The following is a 20,097-nucleotide window of genomic DNA, read 5'->3' on the forward strand; positions in this document are numbered from 1 at the left end:
AGCCGGTAGGGAGGGTCAGGCGGGAGGCGGGATGACCAATGGGCTCCGGGGCAGCGGCGGGGCTCCGGGGCAGCGGCGGGAAAGCAAGGAAGTGACCGGGGCAGTGGGGCCGGTGAGAAGTGAGGAGCGGGAAGGCGGAAGAAGCGGACTGTTTTGCATCCATCCATCCCTTTGCGTGTTCGTTTATTCCCTTGTGGATTCTGTGGTCGACCTATTCACTAGTGCACATGAAGTTTAGCGTTGCTCCCCATTACTTTATACTGGTGCTGCCGTGCAACTTCACATTAGAATGTGGCAGTAGGCCTGAGGCTTCACATTTCGAAAGAGTTCCACATGGCTGCCCCTCCAAGAGAAAAGCCACCCCTTCATGTGTGAGCGACTGAGTAGTGAAGTCTATCTCTTCTGGGGAATTTAGCTGCAGGATGGGTAATCATTTACACTAATCCCCAGACACTGGACATGACTGGTGATATCACGCCCTCTTCTTCGATGGTTACATTTATTACGCTACCTCGAGGGGAGGAGGGTTGTGGTATTAAAAGTGTGATTCTTTAGCAGACACGAATCATGTCTGTTTATTTGTAAATGCAGAGGCTGGCATTTTATAGACACCTTCACTGCCATGAAAAGAGCACGAAACAACTTGAACACTTGCATGCAGGATCCGTGTTTTACACAGTGCGCAAACTGATGCAGGTCCTGCACTTCACATATGAGACACAGCGTGTGAGCTTGCTGACTTGGGACCCATGGCCGTTGGGGGGGGCTTTACGTCTCCTGGCTGCTTCTGACCAGCACTGACTTCGGTGATTGCCGCTTGGGACTCCCCGGATATCTGTTTGGGGTGCAGCTGACTGCAACTGTAGAGTCCGGCTACCAACCAGGCTACATGATTCCAAGGAATAGAGCCTCGCAGGTCCTCTAAAAATGCTTTCCTTGGCCCCTAGGATGATACCAAGGGAAACCCTTGCCAATGAAAGTAGCAGGTATCCCTTGCGTCTTCGGAAAAGGACGGGCCCTGCCTCAGAATCCTCTTCATGCAGTAAGACCGCTCGTTGGGTTAATGCATTTGCTGCAGTTACCTGCAGAGAACCGGTAAGATTTCATGCTCGGAATGGCTGTCTCAGTCTTTCTTTATCGGTGGTGGATAAAATGAGTGCCACTAATTTGTGGGAAAAAAAACGCCGATTTTTATGGAGCAGAGAAGATTTTATCACCCCTCTAATGTATTTTAGTTAGGGACACCTTATTGATGCGCAGCTCCATGGTCCATGTGCTGCCTCCATAATCCTGGTAGTCAAATAAGAGGTATTGTTTATTTCTTCTGGCCACTTGCCCTATTACTTTGAGGAATCCTAGTTTTAGAAATTCATGTTACACCTGCGATGGCTCAGATGAGGGTTTTGTTGTAAAGGTGTTATGAAGGAATGGTGAGGATCACGCAGGGGGTATGACTATGGGTGTAGACTGGCAGGTCCATTGACCCGTTTCCCCGATGCCCAGTGTACTTAAGGTCTCTAGCCTTTTTTACAACTCAAATTTGAGTGTTGGAGTGCTTTGCATGGGTGCTTGAAATGCACCTTTTTCCCATTTAAAAAAAAAAAAGAAAAAAATCCCACCTCGGACCTACCTTATGGCAGTTAGGCTTGCTCGCTATGCTCACTCGTCACAGGCCACTCATCTCAAACTTTTACGCCTCACCACTTTCAAATCTCAGCAGCCACCACTGTTTAAGACTACATGCCCTTATAATACAATGGATATGAGCTTTACTGAAACATGATATCGGTACACAGCTATCAAGTTATGTGGTAGTGCATGATCTTCCAGAACATTAAAGGAGGTGTTCTCAAATTTGTTTTCTCGTTCATAGAGAATAATTCAAATAAGCAGGATTAAAGGATGACTGTACGACGGATTGACGCATGAAGACAGAAGAGGCAACACGAATAGAGTATAAATGGGAGATGTGCACCTGGATTGTTCATGGAATTTCTAGTTTGATAATATTTAACATGGCTGCTGTGAAAATAAAAGCAGAAAAGCATAATTCTCGACTCTGTGTCCTTAATAGAATTGAAACTTTCCGCTATGAAAAGTAGGACATTTTATATTCTATTGCTGAAAAATGTGTTGTGGTTAGTTCTTTTTATTAACATGGCCATTAAACGTACTGAATAAAAATATTTAAAATAGTGCCATGCACAAACCAAAAGAAATGTTTTCTCTACTCACTTCAAGACACACATCTTATGAGACATAGTAATATTTAATCATGCCATCACTATAAATGCAGTATTAAACTACACTATTTAAGTAAAGTTTTCTACAGAAATCTAATTGTTCAATTACATGGCAATATCATAACTACCTTGCTTGTTTATTTCTATTTAGTCTTCTTCACAGTTTAGAACCAGCCAGGCACTTATTGGAACAGTGCAACATACATTTATAGAAAGCATATATATATTTGCTTTCTATAAATGTATGTTGCACTGTTCCAATAAGTGCCTCATATATATATAAAAACATACTGCCATAAAATAAAGAAACATCTTACAGTTATTCCTGTGCTTGGATTCTGTTCTTTGCTCGCGTTCCATCTTCATCTGTTCTGCAGGTGTATTGTCCACATAAGCCTTGCCCTCCTGAATGAGCTTTTCTGCGTATTTCATTATTGTTTCAAAATGGTCTGAAGTGTAGGTGAATTGATCTGGCTTGATGTGAAGCAAGGAAACATCCTCCAAGATAACCTGCAATGCATCATTGTATAAACGTGGCTTATCGACACAGCCAGATGTTGTCAAAGCACTGAGTGCACATTCAAATAATGATTTATAGTGGTCCAAAGACCTGCCAAATATCATGATTAGTATAAAGCTTTTAAAGTAAGGTAGACGCTAGTAACTGGCAGCAAGAGGATCCTTATTTGTACTACCTATGTGAAGAAGGCAAAAAACTTACAACAACCTCCTTTAAGGCATTGAGAATTTAGACAAGTCTTCCATTTCCTTTCACTTTCAAGTGGAGAATAAAACCAGATGCAACAAGGCTGCCACATATGGCGTATATGGCTTGGTAGACAATTATCTGATCAAATCCTAGCCAACTTCGACAGACCTAGTCTGCAAGTAAATAGCCTTAAACTTTTAAGATATCAGAAACAATTATTAAGTTTGTAAAATATAAATAGATTAATCCAGTAGAATGTGCATGCACAGAAAAAAAATGAAAGTAACAAAGAAATAAAATTTTAAAAAAACTGAATAGTCGAATTAAAGTTAAAAATCTAAATATAAATCTAGCCTAAATGGAAAGATGTACCTACAACACAAACAAATAAGAGAGAAATGCAGGGAAGGGCATTTGGAAAACAAAACTGAGGAATTGCGTGTGAGGCATAGATCAGATAGTAGGAAGTGCACAGTACAGGAAGGAAGAGATAAAAGCTCAGTAAGAGTGTAGCCGTAAACAAGCTTTAGGAAAGAGTAAACACAGGACAACGTGTGGAAAGCATGTAAAGAAGAGGCATAAAGAGCCAAAGGAATAGTAGTACAGGTGAGAGGCAAGAAAAGAACAGGATTAAGGAGATCATGCTGAGCAGGTAAACTAGAAGTGGGAACACTGCGCACAGGATGACGCATACCAGTAGTTTGCTAATTACCTGGTGAATATTACCGCACAAGTATGAGTATTTCCATCAAGCAGTTGAAATGACTTCTATAATCGATGCTGAGTCACCCATTATGGTGCTTTTACACATGACCATTTTGTCAGGGTTTTCCCATGCCAAATGTGGGAGGTAAAAAAATTAAAAGAAAAATCAAATGTGTGGTGTACCTGCTATGCAATCCCAATTCATCCATTGTCTCCTACTTCCATCTGACAATATCGGCTTAGGGAAGAATAGTAAGACAAAAATATATAACTCCTAAACCAAGATAAAAGTCTGTGCAAGGGTTTTTGGGGTGTCAGACAACAAGCTTGCTTTAGTTATGGCAACCAGTTTTAACTGGAAAGTTTGGTATTTTGAAAGTATGTTCCTTCAATCCCAAGAATCTACCTTCAAATTAATAATCCGGTTTGTTTTTCCCTGGTGGATGGGTGTCCGAGGTAGTTTTTTTTGGATATGTTCCTTAAATGGCCTCTCACTTAGAGCCTACAGGAGCTCAATTTTGCAGGAATTGTGATCTCCACCAGAAGTACTAATTTACTGCTAATAGGTAACACTTCGGCCAAACTTCCCCTTCAGATTTAATGACTTCTCAGGGACTTGCGCTACTTTGGAGGATTTACCAGGGCCCTTCACATTCTCCTTCAAAAGTTGACTCAGTAGCTTCTGCAATCTCAGAGTATTTCTCCACAAAGAGCATTCCATAGCTGGCAAGACTTTTCAGTATCAGTATCTGAAGCCTTCAACAAATCTTGCAGTTTTTCACTAAATGAGCCCTTATAAACTTAGTGCTAGCATATTGCCTGTCTATTCAAATAATCTTTTCGTTACAAAAAGAAATCGTAATATGGCTTATTTTTTGGGGCACAGGTACATTTTAGAACTTGGATCTCCACATTCAGCCAAATTATATAGCATGGCCTCATTTATATAGTCAGAACTCTGATGACTGACCAATTTTCAAGCAGTCATACAAATCTGAAGAGGACGCCGGATATGAGTCACTTATAGGGATTCTCCAGTCAACATTCATCTTCACTTTAAAACCTTTTCCAAGAAAGATAACTAAAAAAGTGCTGATCAATGGCAAGACAATCAATGGAGTTTGAAACTATGCTGGATTCAAGCAATACTCATCGTTGGAGCAATAAGAAAGAGTAAAGCTAGTTATGTACTAGAGCCTTTCTTCTCAAAAAGAAAATGGATGTAAACTGGAGGTTCAGCCTCAAAGAACTCCCACTAGTCGAGTGTCAACAATTCAGAGAATTAAGGAAGGCAGTGGTTCAAACATCTTCTCCATTGGGAAGGAGAAGGAAGTGGAAAGGAAATCTTTAGTATTACCATTCTTGAGCTCAAGTCTGTGTAACACTATCCCTTTTCTAAACGATTTTTGTTCAGGGCAGAATCAGTAGAATTGTTTTAAAGATTGTATAGATTGAAATCCTTCTGCACATCTTACAGCCAGACAGCACCCATTTTCACAACTACTACATATGTTCCACTTATTCTATAACTACTCGAGCTACAGCATTAACTGGGAAAATTCCCTTTTATATCCTTTAATGCAGTGGCAATGAAATTTGACCCAGACTACGAAGATTGCTTTGTCACTAACAGGTTTTAAATACCTTGGAATCTATTTACAAGGGGATCTGGCAGATTTCTAGTGGAGAATCTACCAGATACTCCAACAATTGGAAAATTATATCCATCACTGGAGGACTTTTCTCGTCACTATTGGTACGAGCAGCACTATATGAAATGATTACACTACCTAAACTCCTATATGTCCTTCAGAACAAACCATAGAAAAGTGGGATAACATTTTTATCTGGACAAATAGGAGAAGGCTGGGTGGCTGGCATTTTGTGGGTCTCAGTGGTTTTCTGAAGTTTACGTCACAGAAATTGAAGGGAAATGAGCAATTCTAGTTTCAGAAAGACTTAGGCACTTATTCTGGTGTGGGAGCAAGGCGTGATTTAGGGAAAAACAAAAGGTGTGGAGTCAGATCAAGCAGACATCACACTGTGCACCCACCCCAGAAAGGGTGCATCAGTCTTTCTGCACCCCTCTACACCTGGGGGCAGATCGAAGGTGAACATCTCCAATCTGCCCTCCCCCATTTTCAGGGTGGGTGGGGGAGGAGTAAGACAAAGGCTTTTGGGCTTGGGAGGGAGGGAGGGAGGGGGGGGGGAGCACTAGTCCATTGAGAGGGTAGCACTCCTTTCCTCAAAATCCAATCCATGGTTGTCTAGTGGGCTTTCTGCTCCACACTAGGGGGCAGATAGGACAAAAACACATCCAATATGCCCTGGATGGGGGCAGAAAGACTACTGGGAGTCATTTGGGAGGGGTGGGGGCTGGGTAGGCAGCACCCACCAATTAATGCCCCTAATAAAATCCCTGACGTCTAGTGGGCTTTCTTACTCCCTCCCCCCACCCAAGGAACGGGACAGAAAGACTTTAGAGGCCTGGAGGAGCACTAGTTGCGAGGAGACTGCTCCCCCATCAAAATTCACTCCCTGGTGGTCTCTTGGGCTTTCTTCCTCCTGCTGGAGGGGGCAGGGGGTATAGATTGGGGGGGGGGTGGATTGCTGGAATTCACCTCCAATCAGAAATAGACGTGGGCAAAAAGACTGCTGGGGGATATTTCAAAGGGGTGGGGGCTGAGCCAGATGCCAGAGTTAGCCACCCCACCCATTTGTGCCCCTATTAAAATTCCTAGTTTGTCTAGTGGGCTTTCTGCCTCAGGGGAGGGGAGCAGGGGCAGAAACATTTTTGGGCCGGGGGGCATTAGCCCATTGCGAGGGGGCAACCACCCCCTCAAAAATAGCTCTCGGTGGTCTAGTGGGTGGATCCCTGCTTGGGAGAGGCACCATATGAAAGGGGAGATTCTACCCTTTCCAACGATATCTCTCCCTTCTGCATCGGTGCTCAGGGGGCTGAGATAAGCTCCCGAGTACCGAAGGAGTGAAAGTGAAATTACCCAATTGGCTCTCACTTTCAACTGTAATGACGTCAGCGGGCCATGCACGCCAATGGTCATTACAGAAAAAATGCCTTAGGTTGCTGGGGAAGCTCTTCCCCAGCATCCCAAGGTAAAATTTCAAATAATAAAATCCCTCTGGTGTGCACCAGAGGGATTTCCAGTCACAGGTGCTAGGACGTGCTGGAGCCATCCATAGCACCCAAGTGGTAAATTTATTACTTTACAATGGGGTTTCAGACACATTTTGCCCTAGATTTTCAAGTGAGGTTTTATTTCCAATGGGAAAATTGGTGCAGTTTAATGAGTGAATGTACCATCAGCTTGGACACCCTTGACCAGATTTTTTTGATAATCAAATTTTTATTTTCTTGTAGAAGAACAAACTTAAGAAGCACATACAACAGACCAATTGAACTGGCATCAAAATGACATATCATGGACTCAATGACAAGCAGTAGCAAAATCCTCCATTCCCTCCCTTGGCCTCCCGCACCCCTCACCCGTGCTCCCCCCCCCCCCTAGAATAAGCCCCCTAACCATTTCCCCCATACTCTGCGAAAGTTTTTGGGGCATGCCCGTGCAACATATAATGTCCGTTCTTGTGCGGCACACCAGTCCACGCCCCTTCTCCATTTAGCACAATTGGGTGGATCGACCTGCTTCCAGGCGGCAGCAATATCTCTTTTAGCCACTACCAGAGCAGTAGTTAGGAAATATTTTTCATTGCGGGATCCGTCAAAACCATCCGTTATCCCCAGCAAAGCCATTTTGGGGTCATGGGGGACCTCCCACCCCAGGACCTCCGTTAACTCAAGCTCAATCTCCCCCCAGTAGCTCCCCAAGCGCGGGCAATTCCAAACCATGTGGAAGAAGTCCGCCGGGCCTACCCCACAGCGGGCGCATGAAGCCTCCGGGGAAAGGCCTGCACGGTAGAGGCGCTCCGGGGTCAGATATGCGGCATGCAGATAATAAAACTGGATGAGCCTCAATCTAGCCGAAGTGGTTATCGTCCTGGGGGCCATAAGGGCGTCTCTCCAATCAGCTTCATCCAATGGACCCACCCAGGTCTCCCAGCGCTGCTTCAGCCCTTCCCAGTCAACCGGAGTGTTATTAACCAGGGAACGATAAATACGGGAAATTCCTCCCCTGCCAAGGCACCCCAGCATCACCTGGGCCTCGGGCGGGCTGTGGTCAGGAATCCGTGATTCCAGAGGGATGTGAGTTTGGACCGCGTGGCGCAGCTGGAGGTATTTATAGAATTGCGAAGGGTGCAATGAAAATCGGCCCTGAAGCTCCTGAAAGGAACACATGCGGCCCCCCCCCGCCACAGGGCACCTAAGCGAGAGATCCCCAGAAGGCCCCATGCTCGAAACCCCGCTACCTCCCGCAGCCAAATCCCATGCCAAAGTGGTGTGACCAGGGTCAGTGTCCTTGTCCAGCGGGTATGCCGTAGAGCAGCACACCATGCCAAGAAGGGGGCCCGCGTAACGTCCGAGAGCGACAGGGGGATCGCCGCCCCGTAGAGCATGTTTTGAATGGAGGAGAACCCCACGCGCTGTACCTCTAGCCTATAGGCTGGATCATCCCACCCGCCCAAGAACCAATCATGGACCACCAGAAGCCGAGTTGCAAGATAATACAAATAGAGGTTAGTCATGCTCAGGCCTCCATCGTATGAAGGAATCCGACAACGGTCCAGGGCTAGGCGGGGCCTACCACCACCCCAGAGAAACTTAGTCGCTACCTTGTCCATCTCCCGGAACCAGGAGCGGGAGAAGGAGCAGGGCGTATTCTGTAGCATGTATAGGAACTTAGGGAGGATCATCATCTTGTAGAGTGCAATCCTCCCCAATGGATTCAATGGGAGCGGCTGCCACTTCATCATGTCAGATCTGGTCTTGTTTACCACAGGGCCACGTTGAGGGCCCAGCAGAGCTCCGGAAGAAGGGTGATCCAGATCCCCAAATATTTAAAGGAGAGTCTCCGGAGGGGAATATCCGACTGCCAATCGAAGCACTCCCTAGACGGGTGCAACGGTACCAGGAGAGATTTTTTGGGGTTTAGGCGGAGATCCGATGCCTGTCCGAAACGGCGAAGAATCTGGCGAACACGAGGGCCCGAAACAGCCGGGTCTGAGAGATAGAGAAGGACGTCGTCCGCGTATAGGGCAATCTTATCAGGGACCATACCCGGCCAGTCCCATCCGCGGAGAACCGGGTCCGACCAGAGCGGCCAGGGGCTCCATCGCCAGGGCGAAGAGGAGGGGTGAGAGCAGGCAGCCCTGTCGCGTTCCCCGCCCTATGGAAAACATGTGAGAGAGAGCTCCATTCACCAGCACTCGGGCTCGTAGATCCGCATACAGGACCAGGACCATAGCACGAAACTGGGTGCCAAAACCCATGTGCTCCAAGACCTCTCCGAGGTAGACCCACCCCACCGAGTCAAAGGCCTTTTCAAAGTCAACCAGTAGTAGGGCCAGATAAGGAGATAGGCGCTCCCGGTGGGACAGGGCCAGATGCAGGCGCCGCAAGCAGTGCCTAGTCCCTCGAGCCGGCATAAATCCACGCTGGTCCGGGTGGATCAGTGAGACAAGATGCGGGCGAAGCCGTTGCGCCAGGATGGTAGCGTATATCTTAAGCTCGGTGTTAATGAGAGATATAGGCCGATAATCCAAACAAGACTGTGATGGCGGTTGTGTTTTTGGAAGGACTACTATCGTAGCCGTGTCCGTCTCAGGTGGGAATGAGCCCTTCTCCACCACTTCAGCATAGAGATCTAGAAGCCTCGGGGCAAGGGTTTCACGGTAGTGGGCATAATATTCCTGCGGGAAGCCGTCCGGCCCTGGGGTCTTCTCGGAAGCCAAGTGACTGATTGATTGCTTCTTCGATTTCCTGGAGCGTGATGGGCAGATCTAATGTCTCACTAGCCTCCCCGGCGCCCGAGCCCGGTATAGTTAGGAATAATAATCTGCAAAGGTCTATGCCACTGCGACAGATTGTGTCACGCCAGTGGAATCCACAATGGCAGGAATAATCCGGTTTGCGCGAGGGTAAATGGCCAGCCGGTGGAGGAGCGTACCGTTATTATCCCCCCATCCGTACACCCGGGCCACCGAGGAGCGCCAAAGAGTCTTGGCCGCCTCCATAGAGTGCATATGTATCTCCTCCCACAGAAAGGCCAGCCGCCGCGGCATCACTCAATGCCTCTTGGTCCCGTACAAGTTCCAAGGCTTGTGCCTCGCAGGCCGTGAGTCGCTGGAGCTGTGTCCGGCGTTGCTGCTGTATGTGCCCCCGGGCAGCCCCCCCCCCCCTAATAGTCGCCTTGCCGGCCTCCCAAAGGATGGCCGACGAGGAGACAGAGCCAACATTATGACGATAATAAATCGATAAGCTCGTCTCCCACTGTTTTCCGAAAATCTTTGTCCTGGAGGAACCAGGCATTCAGGCGCCACATCGGGCGGGCGGAAAAGGGAGGCGGGCCGAGAGCGAGAAGCAATGGCGAGTGGTCTGAAAGGCCCCTCGGAAGAATGCGGGCGTCCTGCACACCCGCACATTCCGTAGACGGGACAAAAATTAAGTCAATCCGGGAGTGTGAATGATGTGCCGCCGAGGTGTGAGTGTATGGACGAGCGTGTGGGTGCCAAACCCTCCAGACGTCGCATAGGCCCTGGGCTTAAGCCCAACTCGACAACTGCCTCGCACGAGCGGCTCTGGCGAGTGAGATCGGATCCGTCAAATCCATATGGGGCGTGTAGACAGCATTGAAATCCACCCCCCCCTAAAATGAGCGAGCCCGCCGGGAGCGTTGGCAGCAAATCTGCGGTGTAGGAAAGGGCAGCCTGCAAAAGGGACGGTGCCGCATATAGGGACATCAAGGTGAGTGATCGTCCCTCGAGAGTGCCACAAACTGCAACCGCCAAACCCTGGGGGTCTAAATGCACTTGGGCCAGTACAAAGGGAAAGGACCGTCTGATAAGGATAGCCACCCCCGGGATCCCCTAGCAAAGCCGGAGTGCCAAACCCTGTCATATCCGTAGCGGGCGAGAAAGGGACATTTATTGCCGAGGAGGTGGGTCTCCTGAAGGAGAAGCACGTCGATCTCCATACGCTGCGCATTTTTGAGGACAGCCATGCGTTTGAAACGGTCCAAAAGACCATTTACGTTCCAGGACAGTATGCGCATGGCGGCCCTAGGAAGGGTTGTGTCAGCCATAAGTATAGTCGGGGGCATGCCTAAACAGAGTTCTCGTCTTCCGGAGTAAAGGGAGCGTATCCCTCAGACCGTGGGGAACTCCATAAGTTAAGGGGAGCGAGCCTGGAGCAGGGAGCAGAGTACGACGCCATCTCTGCGTTTGTTGGGGACGGGTGCCTTTGTAAGAAGCGCGTCCCTTGTGGGGAACGGATGACCCCGGAGTCAATTGCAAGGAGGGCCGGGGAGCGCGCAGAAAGGGGCCACCCGTAGGGCACGGCAACCACACCAAAACTGAAGGGGGCGCAGGCGCATGGTCTCCCCGGAGGGAGAGACATCGGGAGAGCGGACAGGGGATCAGGTCAACAGTGGCTGGATGCCATAGGACCACAACAATGAGGAATTCATCCCCCACCAACGAAAGCCCCCCTAGGAGGAAGAAACACCCCCAAACCAACCCCAACCCCCCAACCTATACTTCGAAAACAGAAGCACCTGTTGCCCCAACGGTATGCAACAACAACCAAGCTAAAACGCTCGGGCTTGAGCATCTAGTGGACCCCTCAGTAGATCAGTAGATCGGAATAAGGCAAAATCTCCTGCCCTGGCCGAGAGCTGCAATTGTAGTGAAACACTGAAGCCCAGTCCCTCGCATCGCCAGCCTGGAAAAGCAAATCCCTTCCCCCTTCCACAAGTCCACCTACATTAAAGGAAATCAAATGACCGGACTGCGGGAAAGATCCGTAAGGTCCATTTGTGCATCTGGCTGGGCTGCAGAGCCCACCCGCGGGGGGGACTCAGTGTGTCGTCCAGTAGCAGCGGGACTTGTAGGTGCAGCCGAAGAGGCAAAAGAGGCCCCAGACTCCCGGCGTGTCCGGCCCACGGAGCGCATGACGACCGCCTCTCCTGCTGCGCGCCTCCGGGGCAGTGTTCGTCGCCGTCGACGGGTTCTGGACGGCCGGGGCACCTCCTGTCCCCGACGTCCAGCCGCCGGTGATCCCTGTCAAGATCGGTGCAAAGGACGCTCCTCCGTCAGCCAGGTCCAGGCTGCTCGCGGCGTGTCAAAAATATTGCTTTGTGCTGCAAAATGCCCCGGAGGCGGGCCGGGAACTGAAGCTGGTACTGGAGGCCCATGGCCCGCATCTTCTGCTTCACCTCCGTGTAGGATCGCCTGAGCTCCTGGACCTCCCGGGTGTAGTCTGGGAAGATCATTATAGTGTGGTTTTGAGAGTCTCTTTGCGCCTGGCCTCAAGGAGAATCGCGTCCCCGTCTCTGAAAATGAGGATCTTTAAGATGAAAGGGCGGGGGGGGCGCAACTGGAGGCCTGGGAGCCAGCCGGCGGTGCAGTTCCTTAGAGTGGGTGGTCAGCTCTCGCACTTGGTCCTGTAACTGACGGATGTCGTCCTCGGCTGTCGATATTCTTGATTCAGTTTCGGAGATGCGGGCGGCGGCGTTACGCAGGTCCTGCCGGAGGAGGGCAACGTCGACCTTGATCTCCCCGACCATACCCTCCAGGGAGGAGCGGGAGGCGTTGATAGCCTGCAAAGTGGCTGTTGGGTCCGTGTTGGGGGCTGAAGTCACCGCCTCGGTCGAGCCCGCCCCCCTCTCGGATGTCGTGTACTGATCAATCCTGGTTTGAGTGGCTGCGGGTGGCGGCCTGGAAGCCCTGTCCTTACCCATGATGGCCGCCCCACAGTCAACAGGGGATGTCACGGCCGGACAGTGAACAACACGGATACCGTCCGGAGACCCCACACGGACCAGGGCGGCGGATGGCAGGAGGGGAGGATGCACAGCCGGGGCACCTCACCCATCCGGCAGGCCGATTGCCACCAGCAATGCCGATCACGTCCCTGCGCGCCGCCCAAAAAGGCAGCCGAATAGCGCTCTAGGCCGCCGACTAGAAACTCCAGACTCGAGGCCCGCCAGTACCCAGGGCAGCGAGCCGCCTCCTACCGGACAACACAGCCCCCAGCGAAGTCACAGGACCCGAGCAGTCCGTGCAGACGTCCAAGCCCTTCAAGGTGGTCCTCGGTGAACAGGCGGGACGGTCCGCCCTCGTTCAAGGCACCTCGCGGTGGATCCCCAACCACCGATGCCAGCACTCAGTTCAGGTGCCCCCCCCCCCCCCCCCCCCGGATCTTGACCCCTTCACAGCCGATGGCGTAAAACCTGCAGCCAGTGGGGGGGGGTTTGGAGGATGCCGCACTCACCGACCGCCGGCTTGCGGCCCGATCAGCTAAGGCGCCATTCAACGGCCCCCGCAGATCGTGAGGGACCAGGTCCAAGTGCAGCGGCGGACGCAGGGGGGGGGGGGGGCGGGGTGAGCCGGACCCCGACCGTCGACACCCGGCACGAAGGGGGGCCCCCCCACTACTCCCCGATCACCTCGACAGCCAGGGCAGCCCCACTCACACGCCTTCCTCAGCGACGCACTCGCCGGCCGCCGGCCGCCGTCCACCAAAGTGCGGCCCCCTGGGGCCCGCTCCGCACCCCCACACTCACCGCTGGCAGTCCTGGGGCGGGAACACCTCTCTTCTCGCGGGGGGGGGGGGGGGGGGGGGGGCCAGCTGCGGCAGTTGAAGTGTCTCCACAAGGCCGCCGATGTCTCAAGAAGGCTGGGCCTAGACACCATGCGGGAGCCGCGGGCTCGATTAGCAGCCCGCCCGGGTCCCAGCACCAGGATTGCCACCGTCATCCGCCGGCCCGCCTCCAGTTCGCAAATGGTTGCGTAAGCCAGGCCGAATCCCGTTAATTTCGGGCTCAGGCCCGCGGGTCAGGTCCGCGCTCCCTTGCGCCCCGAATGAGCCGGCCAGGGCAGCTCGCCACGAATTTAGGAGGATTTGCGGGGTTAGGCGTCCGGAGCCTCACCGCCGAGCGGCCATGTTGGACCGGCGCCACCTAGCGCTCTCACCCTTGACCAGATTTACTTGACAAAAGAGCACTACGTTTGTTTGAATTGAGCTAAAAATTTCGATTTTGTGTGTAAGTGAACAAAAGAGAAACACCAGGCAGTACAAAGGAATATGCTACTTACCAGTATGCATCTGTTCTTGGCATGTAGAGCTGCAGAGCCACACACTAAGGATAAGATCGCCATCTGGTGTTGGGCTCGGATGATTGCAGGTTGTCGTCTTCGGAAGAAGTCTTTGGTCACGAGATTGGTGACTCCTCCCCTGGACAACAGTGCGCATGGGCATCCACTCCATCCTCAGATTGTTTTTCGCCATGATGGGAAATGATGGAGTGTCTAAGAAGTAAAGAGAAAGGATGTCCATGTGTAGTGTCTAATTAAGACAATGCTGGAACAGATACAGGTCCCGGGGAGGCGGGTGGGCGTGTGTGGCTCTGCAGCTCTACATGCCAAGAACAGATGCATACTGGTAAGTAGCATATTCCGTTCGAGGCATATGAGCTGCAGATCACACACTAAGGATAGACTATATAGCAGTGTCTCCCCTAGCGGTGGTCACCTGTATCAGTTGCAGCAGTTTGGAATAGAGTTTTTAGGACAGCTTGGCCTACTGAAGCTTGTTGTTTGGATTGCACATCAACACAGTAATGCTTAGTGAAGGTGTGTGTAGTAGACCATGTGGCTGCTTTGCAAATGTCTTCTAAGGGGATGTTCCCTAAGAATGCCATAGAGGCCCCTATTTTACGCGTGGAGTGCGCCCTAGGGGGAACGGTAAGAGTACGTTTAGCTTTTTGGTAACATATTTGGATACATTTGACTATCCATCTGGCGATACCCGATTTGGAAATGGGGTTGCCTTTGTGTGGTGGAGTGAAAGCAACAAACAGTTGCTTGGTTTTCCGAAAAGGTTTGGTTCTGTCGATGTAATAGAGCAAGGCTCTTTTAACATCTAAGGTATGAAGTGCCCTCTCGGCTACTGAGTCTGGATTAGGGAAGAAGACTGGCAGTTCCACAGACTGGTTTAGATGGAAAGGGGAAATGACTTTAAGGAGGAATTTTGGATTCGTCCTAAGAACCACTTTGTTCCGATGTAGTTGTAGGAAGGGTTCTTCGAGAGTTAAGGCTTGTATTTCACTTACTCTTCGCAGGGATGTGATTGCGATGAGGAAAGCCACTTTCCATGTTTGGAACTGCAGTTCGCATTTGTGCATTGGTTCAAATGGTGGACCCATGAGCCTTGTTAGAACAATATTAAGGTTCCACACCGGGGAAGGCGGTAACCTTGGAGGAATGATTCTTTTAAGACCCTCCATAAATGCTTTAATAGCTGGTAACTTAAAGAGGGACAGGTGTTGTCTATTTTGCAAATAGGCTGCTAATGCCGCTAGATGTAGACGTATAGAGGAATACGCTAAACTGCATCTTTGCAAGTGCAATAAATAGCAAATGATGTTCTGGATGGAAGCATCCAGTGGTTGTATGTCATTGTTAGCGCAGTAAATGGCAAATCGTTTCCATTTTGCAGCATAGCAAGCCCTAGTAGTAGGTCTCCTGGCTTCTTTAATGATATTCATACAGTCTGGAGGAAGGTTGAGGTACCCGAACTCTAAGACTTCAGGAGCCAGATTGCCAAGTTCAGTGTTTGAGGATCTGGGTGTCTGATTTCTCCATGGTTCTGGGTTAATAGATCCGGGGAGAGATGCAGTTTTTGATGTGGAACCAAGGATAGTTCCAAAAGTGTGGTGAACCAGGGTTGACGTGCCCAAGTGGGAGCCACTAGGATGAGTGTCAGCGACTGTTGTTTCAGTTTGCGTACCACAAATGGAATGAGAGGGAGAGGCGGAAAAGCGTAAGCAAATCTGCCTCACCAGTTCATCCATATTGCATTGCCCTTTGATCGCGGGTGTGGGTACCTGGCGGCGAAGGTTGGGCATTTTGCGTTTTCTGGTGTGGCGAACAGGTCTATGTCTGGTTGTCCCCACTTTTGGAAGAATGGAAGTAAGACTTTTGGGTGTAGTTCCCATTCGTGTATCTGCTGTGTGTGGCGACTTAAGAGGTCGGCCACCTGGTTCTGAACCCCTGGGAGGTGTTCTGCTAGCAGGTAGATGTTCCGGGGAATAGCCCATCTCCAAATTTGTTGCGCCAGTTGGGACAGTTGTAGAGAATGTGTCCCTCCTTGTTTCTGTATGTAATACATTGTGGTCATGTTGTCCGTGCGGATGAGGACAGTTTTGTTTTGGAGATGCACTTGGAAGGATTTCAGTGCTAGGAACACCGTTAGAAGTTCTAGGTGATTGATGTGGAACTGTTTTTGTTGAGTTGTCCACCGTCCCCGAGTGGTGTGTTAAAGAAATGGGCTCCCCACCCTGTGAGAGATGCGTCGGTGGTCAGCACAACTTGTAGAAGGGGCTCCAAGAACGGCCGCCCTTTGGACAGGTTGATGGTGTTCCACCACTTCAGTGAGCGAAGTGAGCGGCTGTCCACCAACACCAGATCGGTAAGTTGTCCATGGGCCTGATTCCACTGTTGTGCTAGACATTCCTGTAAGGGACGCATTTGAAGGCGTGCGTAGGGTACTATGGAGATGCATGACGCCATCATGCCTAAGAGCTGCATGAACACTCTTGCGGGGAGAGAGTGTTGTGTTTGAAATGTCTTGATCAGACTTTGTATGTTGGCTATCCTGGCTATGCTGGGATAAGCTACGGCTTTGGCTGTGTCTATGGTGGTTCCCAGGTATTGTTGTACTTGGGAGGGTTGTAGTTGAGATTTGGGATAGTTGATGGTAAATCCCAAGTTGTGCAGGGTTTGAATAGTGCGGTGGGTGTGGTGAACGCATTTGTCTAGAGTATTGGCTTTTATGAGCCAGTCGTCCAGATAGGGGAAGACATGGATTTGTTATCTCCCGAGATATGCTGCCACAACTGCCAAGCACTTGGTGAAGACCCTTGGTGCAGTTGTTACTCCGAATGGGAGAACTGTAAACTGATAGTGCTGACCGTCTACCACGAATCGTAGATACTTCCTGTGAGCGGGATGCATAGGGATGTGAAAATATGCGTCCTTGAGGTCTAATGTAGCAAGGAAGTCTCCTTGTTGAAGTAATGGAAGGACCTGTTGGAGAGTGATCATGTGGAAATTATCTGATTGTATGTACTGGTTCAGTAGTCTGAGCTCCAGTATGGGTCTTGAGTTTTGTCCTTTTTGGGAATGAGGAAGTATAGAGAATATACTCCTGTGCCCTGATGTTGTAGTGGAACAGGTTCTATTGCGTTTTTCTGAAGCAAAGACTGTATTTCCTGTTTGAGGAGCGTGAGGTGGAGAGACGTCATGGGACGGTGTCTGGGTGGTATGTTTTGGGGCGGGTTTATGAGTTTGAGGCAGTAGCCATAGTGGATAATTTGTCTTACCCACCTGTCTGTAGAGATGGTATTCCAGACAGGTAGGAACTGTTGAAGCCTGCCCCCGACCGGAGTGGAATGGTCTGGGGGGAGAGGTGGCAAGTCACTGTTTGGTGGCTGTAGAGGAGCGGGTGTTGTTGTTGTTGCCCCGTCCCCGGCCTTCATTATTGTTTCCCCGATACCCTCCTCTAAAATATCCTTTGTTAGGAGATGCTTGACCTGATGCTTTGAAGGTGGAAGAGTTGTCTGTTCCCACATTTTTGGAAGCTCCTCTATAAAAGGAGCGACGAAAGGAGCCTCTGGGTTGAGTAGACTGCAATGCTCCCATAGATTTTGCAGTTTAATTATCTTTCTTAATTTTTTCTAGGGCAGTGTCTACTGCCGGGCCGAATAGTTGCTCCGGATTAAAAGGTTGAGCAAGAATGGAGGTTTGTACTTCCGGCTTGAAGCCGGAGATGCGCAGCCATGCGTGGCGTCTAAGCAATACGCTTGTGTTGACTGCCCTAGAGGCGGTGTCCGCTGCGTCTAATGCACATTTAATGGAGGCATTGGATATTAGTTTGCCTTCTTGTATGAGGTCAGTGGCCTGTGCTTTGAAAGGTTCAGGCAGGTGTTGCAAGAGATCCTCCAGTTGATCATAATGGGCTCTACCATAACGAGCCAATAGGGCTTGTGTATTTGCGATACGCCAGTGGTTAGCCGCTTGAGCAGCAACCCTTTTGCCGGAAGCCTCCAGGAGTTTAGACTCTTTGTCTGGGGGCGGTGTGTCTCCGGTTGTTTGGGAGTTTGCCCTTTTTCTGGCATTGGAGACGACTAGTGAGTCTAGGGGGGAGTTGCGCCTTGATGTACGCAGGATCTTGTGGCGCTGGTCTGTATTTTTTTTCTATTCTGGGGTTGAGAACCCTGGCCCTGACAGGGTCTTTAAAACCTCAGTGGCATGCTTTATCACTCCCTTAATCATGGGTAGAATGTGGACTGTTTTCTGGGACTGCTCAAAAGTGTAGAGTAGAAAGTCCTCCTCAGGAGTGTCGGTGTGCATGGTGACACCATGAAACGATGCTGCTCTGTTAATAAGCTGACCGAACCCTAAATGGTCATCAGGAGGGGAGGGTTTTGAGTGGTATGGAGCGGGGTCAGGCACATCAGACATAGGGTAAGTCCAGTCATCTACTGGTGCTGTGTCCAGGAGTGTAAAGGGATCAGTAGGATCAGTGGGATAAGTAAAGAAATCTGGGTCTCCCCCTCCCTCAAAATTATCATCATCCTGTGGAGGTGGTGTATGAGAAGGCGATGGTAGAGGTGCAGGTGGTGGGGGTTGGGGGGGATGGAATAGGAGGTAATGTAGGAGAGGAAGGACGTATGGGTGAAGTGGCACAGTCCTTCTTTGGAGGTGCTGGAAGAGGTGGTGAGTCCAGCTTCCTTTTCTTGTAGGGCACCGCTGTGACATGTCCAGTTTTCGGATTTATGTAAATCCGTTTTTGCTTAGGATCAGGTCGAAAGAGTTCGTCAGTGTCCGAAGGCGGCTGTGGCGCAGACGTTTTCGGGTCTTTATGGACGTGTTTTGGCACCGAAGAGGTTTTGGGTGCCGAAGAACTTTTCGGTGCCGGTGGAGATGTTGGGACCGAGTGACGTTTCGGGCCCGATGGAGATTTCGGTCCCGAAGCCTGCTTTGGTGCCGAAGGTATTATAGGCACAATGACATGAGGTTTGCTCGAGCCCGAGCCACCTGTAGGCTTACTTTTCTTCGGAGCCGGGCCCGAGGGCGGGGCTTCAGAAGATGTTTTTGGATCGCGACTGGGCCCAGTTGGCAGAGTCTTGACCAATGTCTTTTTGGGTGGTGTTGGGGTAGGGGGGCTGGTACTCACAGGCTGCCCCGGATCTGAATCGTCGGCCTCGGACACGATTTGGAGATCTTCGGAGTCATCGTCAGGGACGTCCTGTGCAAAGATGTCTTCTGGTTCCGGAACCGGCTTGGCCATGATATGGCGTCGAGATCTTCGATCCCGGATGGTTTTCTTCGAACCGAATGCAGCGCAGGCTGGACAGCTGGATTTGTTGTGGTCTGGTGAAAGGCACAAATTACAGACCTCGTGGTGATCGCTATGAGGGAACTTTGCTCCACATTGGGGGCATTTTTTAAAAGGTGTCCTTTCCATCAGCCGCGTCCGGAGTCGGTCCGATATGGTTTTCGACGTCGAGTTTTGAAGTTATGAGAGTTGTAGTGATTGCTATAAGTTTTCTGCTGGAGCGGAAAAAAGTTCATCCGAACCCAATTGGGAAAAAAAACAATCTGAGGATGGAGTGGATGCCCATGCGCACTGTTGTCCAGGGGAGGAGTCACCAATCTCGTGACCAAAGACTTCTTCCGAAGACAACAACAACCTGCAATCATCCGAGCCCAACACCAGATGGCGATCTTATCCTTAGTGTGTGATCTGCAGCTCATATGCCTCGAACACATAGTTGTCCTGGTCACATCAGAGTAAAGTTGTGGAAGAAGGCAGCACACTCATCTCAGGGACAAACAGCTAACTTGAAGGTGTGCAGACTACTTTCATTGACAGCATATTTGGGCAGTTGCAATATCACATGTACAGCTCTATGATAAAACAAACCACTACAGTAAGTAGCGCCCACACTGAAGTCAAAGTAAATTTAAAACAGTGTGTGCCATATACAAGCATAACTGTGATAAGGGTCGAGATAATGTAGTGACTGCCCCAATACACACCAAAAGCTGCCTCCAGTCAAACTGTTCCTTGGTCGTATGACAGTATAAACTTGCATGGAAAAAACAAGGAGGCAGGTTCTCTGTAGGTATCTGACCAAGGGACACGCTTTATCTGTAACTGAATCTTAAAATGTACAAACTACTCTCAGATAGATTAAAAACTGTTCATTGGGCAAGCATTCGGACATGTACAATTCATGA

The 20,097-nt window shown here is 50.1% G+C and overlaps 1 protein-coding gene across 2 annotated transcripts in view; it reads right to left on the bottom strand.

Annotated features, from left to right (window-relative positions):
* The window catches only part of EPRS1 (glutamyl-prolyl-tRNA synthetase 1), a 483,086-nt gene that overhangs the window by 397,171 nt on the left and 65,818 nt on the right, over window positions 1-20,097 (bottom strand). For both annotated transcript variants that reach the window (XM_085612943.1, XM_085612942.1), the window contains exon 8: window positions 2,561-2,753. In XM_085612943.1, the coding sequence (XP_085469069.1) occupies window positions 2,561-2,753 (193 nt within the window). The remainder of the gene's footprint in view (window positions 1-2,560; window positions 2,754-20,097) is intronic.

The sequence above is a fragment of the Triturus cristatus genome, chromosome 6 (assembly GCF_964204655.1).
Source record: "Triturus cristatus chromosome 6, aTriCri1.1, whole genome shotgun sequence".
NCBI classification, from domain to species: domain Eukaryota; kingdom Metazoa; phylum Chordata; class Amphibia; order Caudata; family Salamandridae; genus Triturus; species Triturus cristatus.